General features: G+C 46.9%; 1 protein-coding gene across 1 annotated transcript in view; it reads left to right on the plus strand.

Moving 5' to 3' along the window:
• Positions 1–17,636, plus strand: part of SLC7A5 (solute carrier family 7 member 5) — a 44,289-nt gene that overhangs the window by 16,507 nt on the left and 10,146 nt on the right. Inside the window, exons 3-9 of the mRNA XM_009563239.2 lie at positions 10,291–10,396; positions 11,067–11,111; positions 12,494–12,617; positions 13,718–13,821; positions 14,587–14,683; positions 15,007–15,156; positions 16,589–16,766. Coding sequence (XP_009561534.2) covers positions 10,291–10,396; positions 11,067–11,111; positions 12,494–12,617; positions 13,718–13,821; positions 14,587–14,683; positions 15,007–15,156; positions 16,589–16,766 — 804 coding nt within the window. The remainder of the gene's footprint in view (positions 1–10,290; positions 10,397–11,066; positions 11,112–12,493; positions 12,618–13,717; positions 13,822–14,586; positions 14,684–15,006; positions 15,157–16,588; positions 16,767–17,636) is intronic.

A 17,636-nucleotide genomic window follows, 5' to 3' on the forward strand; every position in this document is an offset into this window, starting at 1 on the left:
TAGTTCTGTGATAGCATCTGAAGGCAAAGACCTTTTCTTTCCATCTGTGCACGCAACGCTCGACATAAAGCAAGCTGGTTCAGAGTGGGAACCTTGGGATATACAGAGGATGCTTCTCACAAAGCCCGTGTTAGCAACTTGTCCTAAGTGGCAAGCTACTGCTTGTCTGAGTTCCTACTTTACAACATGCTGCCTGGGATCCAGCTCGTGGTCTAACATGGATTTTATTTAATCTCCTTATGGAAGTTGCAAGCTCTCTGGTAAGTCCTTAAGAATGTGCAAGCTCCTTTCATATGCCCTTCCTTAGCTTCCACATACATTTTTTGCACGTTTCTCAGCTTTTCTGTCAGTTGTGCCAGGCAACTTGGTGCTTTTATGGATACATCAAGGACCGTCTTGTTTTTTCTTTCTTTTTTTCTTCAAGGAAAGCACGCTAGCATAACTTAAAGTATACTGAAGATGGGAAAGTGCTGCACTGTTGTTAATCTTCGTTGGGATGATGCTGGGTCCTCTACATAAGCACAGTGCCATGCCTTTACTGCTCCTCTGCGTGCCTCTTTTATACCTGTTCCAACTCTTTGGACAAAGAGAACTCTTTCCACTACCAGGCTGGTAAATTCAGTCCCAAGTCAGCAGCTGTTATTGAGGTGAAAAATGCAAGTTGATGTGTTGTGTGTCCCCATGATGCTCTGTAGTGCCTGAGAAGAGCTGATTAACTGGCTTTAATGGTTCCTTTTGCTTTGCTGCTTTGTGTTTACAGTATCCATAAACAGAGAGGAGCCGTACCACAGTTTCTTGCTCAGATGTGGAAAATTCTGAGACTTCATGGAAGTCTTTCTCTGTACTGACCTCCCACTTTCAGCTTTTGGCTTTTTTTCTTTTTATCCTTCCATGGGATGTTTTCCTCACTTTCAGAAAACCAGTAACATCTCAAGAACAAAGAAATATGTGGCAATAGTACCACACAGCAAATAACATTTCCTTGTGATCTTTCTGTGGACAGCTGTTTTGCATCACTTCTTTCATGCAGTTTCAAAAGGAGCGTGGAAGTTGGTTTCCTACTTAGCCTTTCAGCTGCTTGCAAGTTGACTCGGTGTAGTTGATCCGCTTGGGATGCAATTCTTTCACTAATACAAAAGTTACACTTCTGAAAGATTTTGTGCAGCTACAATTGTGTTGCTCTAAAAGTTCAGTGTCCTCAACTTAATAGTGTGTAAAACCTTATGCATAGACCCAACCATATAACCCTCTGGTCTGTGGTCCTTAAGTAGTATAAGTAACTTATAACATAGACAGGATCGGGATTTTTTCACTTCACTGTTAGTAAAATTAGGCTTATTTTTGGTTTTGCTGTTTTACCGGCTCTCACAGACTGCCTTCTGTCCAGCCGCCTCTGGGTATTTTTTGGCCGTGTTCTTGAGCTGGTGAGCGGGATGCCTGATGGTGCAGCCGTTTTGAACAGTGGCACCAGGTGTTTCACAGGGTTCTGTGGTTAGGTCTGCAGCTGTGCTCTTCGTACCCAGGCACCCTGCAGCACACAGTGCCTTAAAAACTAGCCTAGGCATGAAACGGTCAGAAAATGTGCTTATCTGTAAGGGCACACTCATGTTTTGTACGTGCGAGAAAAGTCAGGAAAGATTTTGATGTTAAAAAAAAAAATTAAAAAAAACCAGATGTGTTTCAAATATATTCTTTTCTGTTGTTGATGTCCAAGGGTTCCCTAAATGTTTACCTGCCCTGGGGCAGCTCGAGCAGCGAGGAGCTGTTGGGGAGTGCTGCTGCTGGGCTCCAGCCCTCGCTGCGATTCCTCACCAGCAGTTCTGCTTAAACAAAAAAGAAAAAAATTGGGCATTTGAGACTTAGGGAAATAGAATTTACCACTCCGTTTATTGGATTATTTTTATTGAACTTATTATCCCTTTTCCTTCTTAACGCCTGATTTCTGATCTTAAATTTCTCATCTGTGGTGCCTCAAGCCCTTGTTTGGTGGCAGCAGCATTATTCTAACACCCTTCATGGGGCTTATCAAGACCGGCAGAGTCGCATCTGCTGAACAAGCACAGGGTGAGTTAAGGACAAAGTAGGCAGGTTACCTCCAGACATTTGTCATGGAGAACGTTGACTGGGCAGAGAGTTTTCACTTTAGCCTTGATTTTTCTTCGCATAGATGTGTACTATATCAGCCAGCACTGGCACCCTGCAGCCCAAGAGCATTTGCTCTTTGTAAAAAGGTATTTAGAGGTGTGGTTGTGGCTGGCAAATTCTGAACTCTACATAGAATGCTTCACCTTGCTGAAAGTACCACAATGATTCAAACCTTCAGTTTTAATGTGTGCTTTAGCATGTCTGTGAAGCCTCTTAAACGTATTGCCCAAGTACTCCAGGTGCAAGGCAACATCGTGGTGTTCTGGGTGTGTGCGCACATCTAGGGGCTGCTTTCGGTTATTGAATCCCTTTGCCTTTTGCTAGAAAATACGCATTTCATCTCTCCCTTTCTCTGTGAGGGTTATTTTGCTGGTTCCCTGCCCAAACTTTTTCCTTTGCCTTTTCTTCTGAAAAATCCTGTTATTAGGAAGACCCGATTCTCACTGTTCTTTTTCTCTAAGATTTTCTTCTGTTGCCGATGGCAACATAAATTGAATGTCCCAAAAAAGCCCCTTGAGCCAGATCTGGACCAAGACACAGGGGCTGAGCTGATGAGCTTGGCAAGCAACAAAGGCGAGAATACAGCTGTAAGTGTGGGGAGGGCACGGCTGCTCTGGGGACGTCCTGCTAGCATGGCAGGAATACTTGATTTTGTGTCTGGTAATTAAAATCTCAGGTTCTCTCAGGTCTCAAAGCACAATGGCACACAGATACTAAGAGAAAACAAGAGTGGTTATTGTCTGAATCGTCTTTGTGCCTACACTTAATCACGCTTGGCTGTCCAGAGATGAATAAGCACTTGGAATAAGCTAAAGGAATCTGCCATAAGTTTTCCTTTGACCTGGTCTCATAACCTTTCATGTGCATGGGGTAAACCAGGGAGTGAACTTGATTAGCAGATTGATGTTCAGGAGTTTGTTTTCCATTGTTTGGCTTTTTTTCCCATTTCCTGCCACGTCAGTTGTGACCTGCTTTTTTTTGCTGGAGCGTAGCTGGAGGGTAGCTGCAGCGATGTCTTTGTGGACACTGTTGGTCATTGTATGCAGGAGGGTAGCGTTGCACTGGTGTCTGTGCTGAGGGACCAGCTCACCCCAGAGACTGGTCTGTGACACAACCTGAGACATGGGAATCTGCTGAGTGAGGCGTAGGTGTCCGAGATAAGTTTGGATCCCAAAGCCAAACCAGATGGGTGTTCACTCACCCAGCCTATGCCTAACTTGCACTGTAGGTCCTCTTTGGCAGACAGGAGGCAAAGCCTGTGGATAATAAAAGTTCTTCAAGCTTTTCAATGTGTCCCTGCAAGTTGGGGCTGAGGCTCGTGCACAAAAGATTGTAAGAAAAGTCTGCCCTGCGGCTGCCCTTGCTGTTACGCTGGCATTCAGGAATGCCAATATAACATGATTTTCCCTCCATAAGCTTTGAAAATAAAGCTACATTGCTTCTCTTACTCACCTTCTCGTTCACGGAACACATGGAGAGTGGAAGACTGTACTGAAGGAGAGCATGAACAAGGAAGCTGGGAAAGCTGCCAGCATCCTGCACCTCTAAATCACATCAACCACATGTTGGAGATTAATCAGGCGTCTTAACGCTGGAGGGTTGATACAACACAATTATGTTTTATGGGCCTCTTGCTCTCTAATCTTTGATTTCTTCTTCTGCCAAAGGTAAATGCAAATGCTGAGGCCAGGTGGGCATGGCAGGGTAATGTGCTATGCAGCCTGCCTGCTCTGGTTTGGAGTGAGCGAGCTGTGGTTCTTTTCTGCTCAGACAATCTTTTTCTTGCCCTTTCTGCCCAAAGATTGGTAGCTATAGATTTAAGGATAAAGTTCAGCGTGCTGGGATTTTTCATTTTACAAGTGCGAAGTTGCCTGTCCAAAAATAAATAAAATACATTTAATAATAACAACAAAACCCAGAATACAGAAGCAGTCAGTCAGTGACCTGTGCTTCTTGTGGTGATCACTCTGAGTTTGAGTGGCTCTGTATGCACCCGCTGGAAGCTTAGCCTTTAATGATGGGAACTGTTGTTTGTTTAACATTGCGCTTGGAGGCTCATAGCTGCATTAACTCTTAGAGCTGGGAGTGTCCCTTGACATCTGAAAAGCTGCTTTATCCAAAGAGTTGTGGATTGTAGCATGTTGCTTATTTTTGGTATCCTGAATGAACTGCCAAGCGTGCAGCTGGATCAAGGTAGGTGCCTGGCTTTAGAAGCCGAGGAGCGCATCTCAGCCTCGTCCCAGGGCACTCTGCTCGCCACAGGTATGGGCTGAGTGGGTTTCGAGGCAGCTGACATGAGAGGCTCTGCTGGCTTCTCATTTTTCCAAGTGCAGCTATCCCAGTAATGCAGACTTACTTAACTAGAGAGCAGCTAATACTTTGGTATTTGTTTCTTTGCATCTCAGTCTGGATCTCCTGTCTCTGTCTCTCTAAAGTCTTTGATTGCAGCAGAAGCAGTTTTTCATGCCTAAGGCCTGTCAGTGCAGTCAATAGCTCTGCGTGTGTGTATGCGTGTGCTTTTGCTTGCGTTTTGTATTGATCCTTTCCCATAGCCTTCAGCTGCTAGGCTGGAATTAATGCCCTTGCCTGGGATGCTGGGGGTGTGGGTGAGAGGCAGGAGGATTTGCCCTCCTCACATCTTTTTGGCTGCCTTACATGTCAAGCTGGTTGGCTCTGGGTAGCCCCTCCAAAGCCTGGTTGGGTGGCTCGTTCTTGTTGTCATTCTTACACACAAGTCTCTATGGATGTGGACTGAACTGGCCCTGTGGATATGAACATAGAAAACACGCTTATAGAAAGGGCTTGGAAACCCGCTGGGGGGTTGTTTAGGGTTTGCACATTGCTGTTAATCTGCCCTCATAGGGACACACGTGGGAGCATTTAGGACACACCTTTCCGTGCTGTGCTAAGAATCACAAGGATCCTGTTCATCCAGGGTCTCTGCATTGCCTCTGTGCTCTCTGGCTCCCGGAGGAGATACGGCGTTTTGTGTGCTGTCCATCACGCCAGGGCTCGTCATGCTGCTTCTGGGTCTGCTTCTTTGTCTCTCATCAGCAAACGTTAGGCCAGCAGACGTGAAAGTTGTGAAAACTGGGAGGTGTTTGCTTAGGTGGAGGAGGGTAAAATGGTTTTTGGTGATATCAGTAGGATGCAGAAGGGGTGGGAAAGGTAACAAAACACTCCCTGGCTCAAGTAGTGTCCTGGTGAACCACTGCAAAAGGTGGAGTCATTAAGTGTGAGTAGTGTGTGGAGTGGAGAGAATCCAGGAGCCCAGACCCTTGGCTTCACCTTGGAGCAGAAATGATCTCTCTTCATGCATGGTGTTGGCAGAGCCTGCCAGCGCTAGGAGGAGAGAGGAACTTCTCTCTAAACCATAAGGAAGTAGTTGAAGTGAGAGGAGGTGCCATAGTCTGTCCACAGGCTGTCGTGAGAATTGGGACATAACCCAGGAGCTCCGGCTCCTCCTTGGATGCCCTCTCAGCTGGTCCAAGATTTTCAGTGGTGTCTTTCAGTCGCACAAACTCATCTGCTATGGGACCCAAGTTGCTTAGCGCAAGGCTGTCTGCAGAGTGCCAGTGATCAGAAAGGAGCAAAGAGTTTATGCGGCTACCGAGCATGTGTTTCTGGGAGCCAGGAGCTGCTGAAGAGGTGCTTTCCTAACCCTGGCCCCTGTGCCTTTCTTGCTGTCTTGTTTTTCTGCCTCAGTGGATTGAACTCTGCTGCTTTTCTCAGGAATTGGCTCAACAACTGAGTGGGTCTTCTCCTTTGGGGTTTTTCATATGGGCAACACATTCCTCCCTGACTTTGGTTTCCTTCTCGAGCGAGACACGCTGAGGGCCTCCCCTTCTCTTGCTGAGTTCTCTAGATGGCTGTGTTCCCTCTCCTCGCTGTTTAGGCAAGTTAAAAATATTTAATTATCATTAAACGCTTTCTGCAAGAGAAGATTGCTGTGCTATTAAAACCAGAATGGACATGACTGGGGAGCAAATGAGCATTTTCAAAGAAAGGGTCTGAACATGCAGCGCGTGGACCTGAAATAGGTCCTTCCCGCAGAAAGGCCCCAGGTGACCCATCGCTTGCCGGCGCAATTACCAGAGTCTTGGCAGCTGGTAAGATCAGCAAATGGGGTTTATGTCAAAGCTTGTTACCTTAATTTGGTTAATTGTAGAGCAGAGTGCAGTTGAAGAGCCAGTTCAAACCAGGTTTCAGATTGCTGGGGTGCCGGGCACGGGCAGGGCATTGCCTAGAGAGCAGCCGCGGCTGCATGGGCTGGAGAGGATGGGGCAGCCTGCAGGGTGGGCAGAGCACGCCTCTGCCCGGGATGCTCTTGCTCGTGGGCTTCTTGCTCAGTAGGAGCAGTCGAGGCCATGCTTGGCACGTCACCTGCAGATTTGTAACCCTTGAATTGATCCAAAGTCTGCAGTTCAAGACTCCAGGGTGTAGAGGCTTGAACTGCACGTTCAGGCTGGAAAGATGGAGAGCATCTGGAATAGAGGCTCATACCTCCATTTTGAACAGCAGGTTCTAATTAGCATTTGTATTAGAGGGAGGAGGTAAGAATGACTGTACCGGACCATCTACCTGCTACCCCTGATCTCCAGCTGAGACCAGTAGCAAGCACCAGAGAGTGAGTGTAAGAACAAGGGGAGCATGTGGTGCTTCTCAGCCTCCAGTGCACCTCTGGGTCCTGTGTTCCAGAGGAGCTATCTTCAAGTGATGGATTTCTTCTCCAAGGATTTGCTGCAATCAGAGCTCACCTACTGTATTGGAGAACTTGACCCATGTGGGAAGATGTCTGGGATACCTTTCCAGCTTCGCTGCTGGAGCTTAGCTTTTTTTGCCCCAAGACATATAATGTGGTGGCAGTTATTTTTGTAGAGGCATCATTGGCGGGCACAAATTATTCTCTTCCTGGTGATCCACTAGCCAGCAGGGTGGGGCAGAGCTTTGTGGTGATGGTGGGAGAGGACAGCTGCTCTACAGGGATGTGATCTTTGGGGCATGCTTGTGAAGGAGCCCAGGCTCTTCTCATGCAACTGGGAAGTGATAAAGCACAAAAGAAGCAACCATCATGGCAAAGGGGCATCGTGTAGACACCTGAGAATATGAGCTTGTTCCCATGTAGAGGGAAGAGAGAAGTCTCAGCCCCTCTGGTTATTTAGTCATCTTCTGATGTTGCTAAATCCATTTTACCATGGGACGGAGACGTGAAGTCCAACAACTCGCTGCAAGTTTTTTGAGAGCTGCAACTTTTGCCAGGTGAGGCAGGGAGAGGGCAGCGAGCTGACGGCTCCTCAAGCGTTGAGGAGGAACAAAAAGCCCCTTCTTTCCTACCTGGTCTCTCCTGGCTGCCTCCACACTGACTTGCCCCTCCCTTGCCAGCAGCTGCATTTTGGTGTTTCAAAGAGATGGGTGTAGTGCGTGCCGCAGGCCGTGCAAAAAAGAGGTGTGTCAGTGATTAATTATGTCCCACCCATCCATCCCTCTGTCCTTCATCCCTGCCCACCCACAGTGTGATGAAATGCCAGGCTTTATTTTAATTTCTTTGCTTCAGTGTTGCTCTGTAGAGGTCCTGCCCTCCCTTTCCCTCCTCTTTGCTCCCGTGCCCCGAAGGGCAGGCAGCCCTCCTGACACACAGACAAAGAGTCTGTACATCCCAGCAGGCCACCAGATTGTGCTTGGACACTTCCTTGCCCAGAGGGTGAAGATGCCCATGGCTTCCAGGTGGGTGTCTCATTCTGCATCCAGATGTGTGGTTGCACTCTGGGGACCACCGATGCTCATCTCCTCTCCTGACCCTCTGGGCTAGGACAGCAGCTCAGCCCTTCCTGAGCAGCACCAGCATACGGTTTAAGTGTGAGGTTTGGGAAGGCACAGAGCGAAACTAGCAGATGTGTCAGAGAAGGGAACATTTGGCCCGAGAGCTTTTTGCCTGTGCCAGACAGAAAGAAATTTCCCAGTTGTGGACTGGGAATGGAGGTGTGAACTCATGGCATGATGCTGCTTGTGCCCTGCCTGCTCACAGGGCAGAACATCCTCCTGACAATACTTTGGTCCAAGTGGGAGCTGGGCTACTGGCAGAGCACAAGCAGACCTGAAATGCCCAGAGAGTTCTTCTGCTTTCCAATCCATCCATGTGCCAATCCAGTAGCTAATTACAACCACTGTTAACAGAATGTGTGCCTTATTCCCATAGCAAAAGACCTGGAAACAACTAGACTGGTAATTATTCAGGAAGGCTGAGCCCGAGGGATCGACCAGAATGTGATTGTGTGCATACCCACCTCCTGCTCAGCCTTATTGTTCACAGCCAGGTCGGGGTATTAACATTGAATTAAGATTATATGACTGAACTTTTAAGCCAGGAATTAAGGTTAAACCTGCAGCAGTGTATCAGTGTCTCATTTCCTACCTTTCTGTTACATTCTGATATATGTCTTCTAACCTCACTCTTTAAAAAAACAATCGATGCATTTTGCTGAGGACATTCACTGGCTGAAGAGACATTAAATACAACCAGATATCCCAAGGTAGATTCAGAAGAGACCTCCTAGCGAAAGGAGGTGCTGAGAGGGACAAGGCAACACCAGTGGAGAAGTGCAATCTGCAGTGGGATCTGAACAAACCTGCTGGAAATAACTGCACTGGGTTTCCAGGACCCGGTTGCTCAAGTGCATGAGCTGCAGCTGTGGTCGTGGCTCTTTTACAGCTCACACCAATTGCATTCCCTTGCAAATGGAGTAGCAACCAGCCAGGGAAAAAGGCAGAGAGATGCTGATTTCCTGGGTAGTTTTATGAGCAAGAGAGCGTTTTACGCACCATGTCAGGGAGTATCTTTTTGCCCTAGATAGGACTCAGCAGGAAGGAGAAAGGAGGTGAAGGGAATCTGTGCCCGTGATGGAATGGATGGGGGTAGCCCCACGCATGAAAGATGCACCAGCAGACCGATAGCGCTGTCAGGAAAAGTCCCCCTTTCCTGTTGCTAGAAAGATGAGTGTGAGGTGTTAAAAGGTCTGTGCATCCGTATTTGTTACCCATCCTCTGCAAAAATGGCTTTTGGTGGTATAGGGTGGTGAAAGTTTCCAGCGTGAGGCAGAAGAGAGGCCATCCAGGGGAAAATGCCTCGTTCACTAGCATCCTTCCCCTTTCCCTCTGCGCGTCCTGGGTACCGGGTGCTGTGAGATGAAGGGTTAAGCTCCAGGCTCTGCTGACTGCCATGTGATGCAGTTCCTTAGGTGATTAGTAAAGATCTGTGCCCTAAGAGGAATCACATGGGTTTCCACAGGGCTCCCTGGATGCAAATGTGCTCTGCCGAATCCTGCCTCGCCCTCGGCTTCCGTCCTCACCAAGGGGAGCCCTGGGTCCAGGGAGGGGAGTGTGGCTTCCCTGTCCCAGTCCTGCATCCAAGCTCCACATCAAAAGGCGGGGAACAAAACAACTGCAGAATATTTTAAAGAAAAATAAATAAACCCTTGGCTTCTTTGGGAGAGTTCTTACCAAAGGTACAATCGAGTCATTTATTTATGGCTTTTTGTTTCCAAAGCAGATACATAACAGGAACTTTTGATATTCAAGCCCTAAAGAAGCTAACTTCTGATATTCAAGCCCCAAAGAACCTGACTTCCCACAATCAAAGGGATTGCCATAACCCTCTGCTTTATCAGGTGGCTGGTGGGACTGGAGGAAATCCTGGGTTTCTGCTTTATGGAGAGGCTTGTGAAGTGGAGGAAATCCTGGGCTTTTTATCGAATGAAAGCAGCTTTCAGTTGAGAGGACGATGTGACAATACCTGTTTGCATAGCATCTTCCAGCAGGAAGGTCCCCAGAATGTTTTCTTTGCAGGGAAAAGGTACGTGGGAGATTTCCTCGGTGATAGCACGTTGCAATGTGAGAAAGTTTTGAGGACTTGGTAATGGCCAGTTACTTGAGACGAGTGTATTTGGTGCATTACACTGGATGAATTACGTGCTGTAAAACATGAAGAAGGACCCCAGCAGAAATATGTGCACATGCTCTCTAGTGTAATGCATAATGTATCAGCATAATTATCCTAAAAGCATCAGTTTCTCTGTTTCAGCCCCCACAAAGGCCCATGGGGTTCATGGTCCACCTGTGTCAATCTGTTCTTGTTTTTGTTTTCTGCAGGTGATGTGACAAACCTGACTCCTGAGAACTCCTTCAAAGGCACAAAAACAGATGTGGGGAACATTGTGTTAGCTTTGTACAGTGGTCTTTTTGCCTATGGAGGATGGTAAGATGCAGCCTTGAATCTTTTTTCAATGCTAAATACTGTAGTTCATTCTTTTGTCTCCAGAATGTGGTCCAGGACTTCAGAACTTTCTTGTAACCAGGGCAGTGGAGCAGATGCTTTGGGTTTGCCCAGTAATGTCAATAGTCATATTTCACACTATGTTTGCAGCCAGGACACAGAAACACAAAGAAGTGGGACTTAGAAGAGGTAGGAGATGATGGGTTGCTTGACGCTGCTCCTAGGTGGTGTTTGGAGAAAGCAGCAAGGGTGGGTTTAGCTGGCAGAGAACAGGTGTTTTACATGCCAAACTGAAGCTCCTGGAGAACTCCTCTATTGGTCCCTTTGAGCACTTGCAAGCACAAGGAGCTGTTAACAGGCCAGTTGCAGCCATCCTTATTGCCCTGTCGCTTGTGGGTTCAGCCCTTCACCTGTAATCACCCCTCTGGTTGCAAAGAAGCTGACAGCATGGTGTGCTTGATCCACCAGCACCATCCAACCATCCACTTTGTGGTTTTGTGCTGTAGGTCTTGGACTAAGCATCAGCCATCACTAGTTTTACCACAGGTTTTGATATCTCTACGCCTCCTAAAATCCCCTTGCAGATAAGAGAAAGGGCTTCATTTATGCTATGGACTAACCAAAATTAACCACTGTTCTTTTCAAATTACAGGAATTACTTGAATTTTGTTACAGAAGAGATGATAAATCCCTACAGGTAGGCACGTGCTCTGGGATGACTTCCTTGGGGAGAAAACTCATCATTCTTAGGAAGCCCCTTCCTTGTGACAGGGGTTGCTAATCAGCCCAGAAGCCAAGGTCTTTTCCTAGGGAAAGAGATAATGGGGTAGATTAATGGCATTTTTCCTCCCTGGGACAGGGGAAGGGGAAGAATAATCTCTATATGAGAAGAGTTGTTGTTTATGCTGGTTTCCTGTACTGCTACTATTATCAGTGTTGTTGGAAAGTCCTGCTTCCTTGGCATGGCACCTCTCTGAATTATAGGCGAGGAAGAAGCGCTCATGGCTTTATTACTCTCTTGTATAAACTCCAACAAGGGTATTTGTGTGTACATATGTTTGTCACGTGCTCTTCCTTTCTGTTGAGCAATAGCTGCTTTCTGCACTACTTGTGCCTTTCGGGGTTATGCAGGGGACCTGATGAGATGAGGGCAGGCCACACCAAAGCAGATAATTGCTGATAAATCAGTTTTTCTCATAGGGAAAGTGCCTGTAAGGCACTATCGATATGAGTTTCAGGGTCACTTGTGCAAGAACCCATTCCTGGCTGACCCTGGCAGTGATTAGTGCCTGCTGGGAAGCATAAGATTGGATACGGTCTTTCCTTAACAAACACAGTTGTGAAAGTTTTTGCAGTTTGCAATTATTTCCTTGTCTTCTGAATGCAGTCATGGTATTTGACTCTCTCTTCCTGTGGCTTTGAGCTCTACTAGACCAATTATACGTGGCATCAAGCAGGGTTTCCTTTTTCAGTTCCCATTCGCAAATGAAGTTAGACTATTTGGAAAGGCAAATTTGTACCAACATAGCCTCGTCTTTACAGACCAACTCAGACTGTGTCTGAACTCATTTTCTTTGAGTTTCATCAGTCTAGCCAGCTGCACAGAATTAGAGCCTAAAAACCGCCCATTAAATCCCTGATCTTTCTGTCTCCCACGAGAAATCCACCAGCGCAAATGCTTTTCCTTTGCCCAGAAGAGAATACATGTGCTAATGCGACTGGCTAGAAGGAGACAGGGGGTGGGGGGGTTAGTTTTAATTAATTGCCTTTGTAGTGATCTTGGATTACTGTTTGCCCAGACAGCCAGAGTCTCTCCATGCAAAACACCCCTTCTGCTATAATTCTTTACTCTACATCTGTCAGCCTCCCAGCTTCCCATGTGGGCATCTTCTCCTCTCCTCGGGGAGCAGTGTGTGACTGGGAAACTGGATGTGCTGTAGAGACAAAGAAGAGCAGAATGGCTCAAGCCAACTTTAAGTGAGTGCAGGAGGGCTGCAGCATGAGGCACCGATCCCTGGCATCAACAGCTCTCTTCTCTGACTTGCAGCGCTCCGTTAGTGATTTATATTTCCTTTCTAGAAACCTGCCTCTGGCTATCATCATCTCACTACCTGTAGTCACTTTGGTTTATGTGCTGACAAACTTGGCTTACTTCACGACCCTGTCGACGGAGCAGATGCTGACATCTGAAGCCGTGGCTGTGGTAAGATAGGTGCATTTCTGATGTGACTCATCTGTTTTCCAGGGCTGATTAAATCAGACTTAAAATCTCTGCGTACACCTCCGCTAGTTTGTTCTATGCTGATCATGGCTGCTTACAAAAAAGCTGTTGTTTAGCAGGAGATAAAGAGCAACTGTGACGAGAGCAGGGATGAACATTGTGATACCAAGCTGGAGTAGTCACAGACAATAGTGAGGGTGGGCAGACAGTTAATGGTGCTCTTAATTTGTAAATATGCAAGGTTGCTGCTGGCCTCATGACTTATCATGCTCTGGTAACTGATGGTATTTCTGGGAAAAGGTCGTTCAGTCAATACTGAACTAGGTTGTTCTCTATCTGTATCTCCCTTGTTTTAATTAAGAAAGAAAAATAATACTGCTATTAAATAAAATGCCATTGTGGTCAGAAATCCTCATTGCTTCAAAATTGAGCAGCGTGGTATGACCTTGCAAATTGAGTGTGACCAGGACTGTTCAGTGCTCCAAGGAATCTCCCGGTCCAGGATAAGCTGGTCTGGGGCATTCAGGTGACAGCGCTCCATCCTTCGGGTTAGTACCAATCTGCTGCCTCAGCCTGTGCACACGCAGTGCTAAGTCCTTGGCGATGCCAGCCTGGGTTGCGTTACTGTAGCCATGTGCCTTTGAAAGTCTTGAAATCAACATAGTAGTGTTGGCATAATGCAGTGAAGCAGTGCCAGGTCAGTTGGTGACATAAAACTACAACTCCAGGTCGCTGTGTTCCACCAGGGCTGTGTCTCAGGTCCTTGCTCAGTCATTGGCGATATCTGCATGTCTGAATCTCCTCATAGTTTCCCTTTGGTCTTGAACTTTTGTATAGCTGTTCTGATAAATGTTGTGTCCTAACTTTGAAGGAAGGGCTTTCTACTGTTTCTTTGCAATTCCACTATATGCTTTTTCAGGAAGGAAGAGCAGCAAATGGCAATATGGAAAACTCCATAGCAACTTCAGCAATAAGCCATGTCATTTGATCAGATTCCTACAAATACTAAGTCTTTGTAGGCAGCTGTGAGTTCTTCTGGACGTTCTGGGTGTGAAATGTCTGTCTTGTTGCCTCCTATTTAGGATTTTGGGAACTATCACCTTGGCGTCATGTCCTGGATCATACCCGTCTTTGTTGGATTATCATGCTTTGGATCTGTTAACGGATCTCTCTTCACTTCTTCCCGGTAGGTTTCTTGCTCAGTTTTGTGCTTTTTGTTTACAAGTTGTCTTAATGTCTCTTCATTTGGAGTTGTCCTTCAAAGAGTGGCTGTGGCTAAACACAAAATCTAAGTGGTCTGGAGGCCATGTGGGGAATGCAAAAAAGAGAATTTGTAAGGCTTCAAAACCATATCCAGTTTAAAGGAAAGCCTTTCAGTGGTCTTCTGTACCTCAGGCAAAGTCCTGCTGAAGTTATTAGAACATAAACAAACCCAGGCTTGAGACTCAGTGGCGTTGTCTGAGAAAGTGGCTGTAATGAAAAGCAGAAACTTATGAAACTTTAGGGCTGAGAATCCCTCCAGAAAAAGGAGAAAGGGTGGGGCAGCACGAAGACTGAGAAGGTTCCAGCTCTGACACACATCTCTTAGGTTGTCTTATGAAAGTCACTGAATTGCTTTCTCCGGAAAGGAGGATATAAATACATCTGTTCTTGCATTCTTTGTCCATCTCCAGCGTTCATGCTAGGACAGGGACTTACCACTGCATACATGTAGAACAACCCATGCTGGGGGCTGATCCTGGAGGGCCCCATTCCTGAACCAGTGACTGACCCAGCTGGTGTAGTGCAAGGCACCACTAAGGTGGAAAACCTGCATGAAGCCTGGGTGTTTCAGTCCTCAGCTCTCTCTAGGCTGAGCCTGGGCTGTCCCCACTTATTTTATATTGAAGACAAACCCCAGCACAGGGCTGAAGCTTGTAGAGGTGATAACTGCCCTGCTTTCCCACCTCAGGCTGTTCTTCGTGGGATCCCGAGAAGGACACTTGCCTTCAATCTTGTCTATGATTCACCCCAGGCTGCTCACACCCCTGCCCTCCCTCATCTTTACGGTAAGCAATGGGATCTGTGGTGATGAGCATCCACCTACTTGGGGGTAAGATCCCATCAAAGTGATTGGAGAAGGGCTACTTGGGCACCATCTCCAGACACAGCAATTCCCATATACACCTACTGGAGAGGGTAGACTCTTCCCCTCATATTCTGTTTCTGTTTTGAAATCACTCCATGTACCAATAGAAAATGGCTCAAATGAGTTAAAAATAATCAACTTGATTGTTTTGCTCTTATTGTAAAATACCTGTTTTTAGTGTTGAAACGTGATTTTTCCCTACTTCTGCCTTTGCTAATGGCTTTTTTTTATTCCTGGATGCAGTGTGTCATGACCCTGCTCTATGCCTTCTCCAACAACATTTTCTCAGTCATCAACTTCTTCAGCTTCTTCAACTGGCTGTGTGTGGCTCTGGCCATCATTGGCATGATGTGGCTGCGTTACAAGAAGCCAGAGCTGGAAAGGCCCATTAAGGTGAGAGCAGGGTGGTAATTGTGTGGTGGGTCCTCCCTGAGTCTCTTCTCAGCACCAGGGGAGTTTCAGCAAGTACGGTTGCTTGTCCTATCCAGAAGAGGGACTGGCCGTACAAGCGTGTCATGTAGCTAACGCAGGGGAAGTGTCGTGTAGCTAACACAGGGGTCCCTGGTGCGTGGAGATCCACTGAATGAGAATTGGTGCAGGAAGGTGAAGAGCTGCCATGGCCGTGAGGACATCACAGAGAAGGAGGCTCTGGATGTCAGAGATGCGGAGCGTTCCCAGTGGGGAGCTCTTGGTGATTAACACATTCCCCAGGAAAAATCATAGGCTGCAGCTCTCAGTGAAACGCTCTGTACCGTCATGGAATTCACTTAAAATAGTTTTTTAATAAAGCAGACAAACCCATGCCTGCAGAGATGAGAACTTTGTTCTCTTTGTCCTTGGCCAGCTTGGCAGTACCGTGTCCCGTCTGGGAGGAGGCCAAGATCATGTCAGCCACAAGCATGTTTGCCTTCCTTAAAGGCATGTTTCTCACTCTTCTCCCCTGCACGGTCAGGTCTCTGCCAGGCAACAAGCAGCCAGAGAGAAACAAACTCATAGACTGACTGTACCAGTGCCTTCCCGAAGTAACTCTTTGCAGAGCGTTTCCTATTTTAGGGGGCTTTCTTCTAAAAACTGGGCTGCTCTCAGGCTCGGAGCGTGGCTGAGTGCCCTGAGAAAATGCAGTGAAGATGCTTTGGCTGGTGCTGTGTTTGCTGCTGAATTTGATCTGTTGGTACAGGTGCTTTATATAAGGAATCAGTCAAGTACAGACTTGGGGTCGAAAAAAGGGTGCTGAGTAAGGCTCTTGGCAAGCAGGGTCTCTGTGCTTTGTTTTGCTGGTATTAAATGTGTGTGTTAGGTGTTACCTATTTCTCCAGTACCGCTTATGTGCACTGCCTAAATTGACCCCTTCCCCGCGGCAGTTCAAGGTCGTAGAATCATCGAATCGTTTGGGTTGGAAGAGACCTTAAAGCCCATCCAGTTCCAACCTTCCTGCCGTGGGCAGGGACACCTTCCACTGGATCGAGGGGCTCCAAGCGTCGTCCAACCTGGCCTTGAACACATTCAGGAGTGGGGCAGCCACCACTTCTCTGGGCAACCTGTGCCAGTGCCTCACCACCCTTACAGGAAAACATTTCTTCCTAAGATCTAATCTAAATCTCCCCTCTTTCAGATTAAAACCATTACCTCCCATCCTATCCCTACTCTCCTTGATAAAGGGCCCCTCCGCAGCTTTCCTTGTTCAGAGCATTGGGACAGGCAGGAGCACTGTCCACATTCCACAGTGGAATTCCCTCCCTGGGCTGTGTGGCTAGATAAAGTCCACTGAAAAGTGTTCCACGTTTCCTGATACAACTTCTAATCTGTTTTTTGGGTCCTTATTTAGGTGAACATCTGCCTGCCCGTTTTCTTCATCCTGGCCTGCTTGTTCCTCATTGCTGTTTCCTTCTGGATGACACCAAAGGAATGTGCGATTGGCTTTGCAATCATCTTCAGCGGGATCCCTGTTTACTTCTTTGGGGTCTGGTGGCAAAATAAGCCCAAATGGGTTCTCGAAGGCATCTGTAAGTATTACCAGGGAAAAGAGAGGACACAGTTTTGGCTTTTGCTCCTAAAATAGCAGCTTCCTCCTGTGCATGCTGTAGCTGGTAGCTCTGGCTCTCCTCATGGAGTGGAGGCTTCCCATGTCTTGGCTGTGATCAATTCTGCTTCAATGGTAACAAGCTTTAACCTGATAATTACCTTATCTACCAAGCACCTGAAATGCACCCGGACTTGCAGTAATTGCAAAGTTTGGGCCAAATACCTTTTTTGTTCTTTTTTTTTTCAAACTTGATAAACAGATTGTTGTTACACTGAGGAGCATAACGCACTGAGCACATTGCTGCCTTTCTTCTGCCTCCTGTAAAAGCACGAGGTCGAGCCTTTAGTCAGTAAAGAATCCCTTTCTGGTGGTGTAGGAAGGAAAATGAAGTAACAGCACAACAGTCTGAGCACAGTTGGCTTCAGTGTGACTGCAGAAATTTTGGAATTAGTCCCAATCCATCGCTTAACCAGTGCTAACATTTCTGATCCAGTCAAAGCTCTCCTTGGCATCAAAACGTGGCAGCAGAGCAGAGGGAGGGGAAAATCCATGGATGTTTTCTCTTAGGGGGTTTATTTTTAAGGTATCTTTGTAGAAGGTTTTCCAACAGCTGATGCTACACTGTGGTGTGTTTTGGAGGGATGGTGAGGCTGTGCTTGGCACATGTAACCTCTTTGTGACCAACTGAATCAAGAAAGTCAATCCATGGTGTCTAAGTAACTGAACTCTACCATCTGCCTCCCAGCTCTCGTACAACAGGCTGGCCTAGAAAAGCAGACAAGTAGAAATGCCCAGCCTTAGCTGGATGCTTTTTATGAAGAAGAAAAAGGCTTTTAATAGTGCTCAGCTG

This window comes from Cuculus canorus, chromosome 13 (genome assembly GCF_017976375.1).
Source record: "Cuculus canorus isolate bCucCan1 chromosome 13, bCucCan1.pri, whole genome shotgun sequence".
In the NCBI taxonomy this organism is placed as follows: Eukaryota; Metazoa; Chordata; class Aves; order Cuculiformes; family Cuculidae; genus Cuculus; species Cuculus canorus.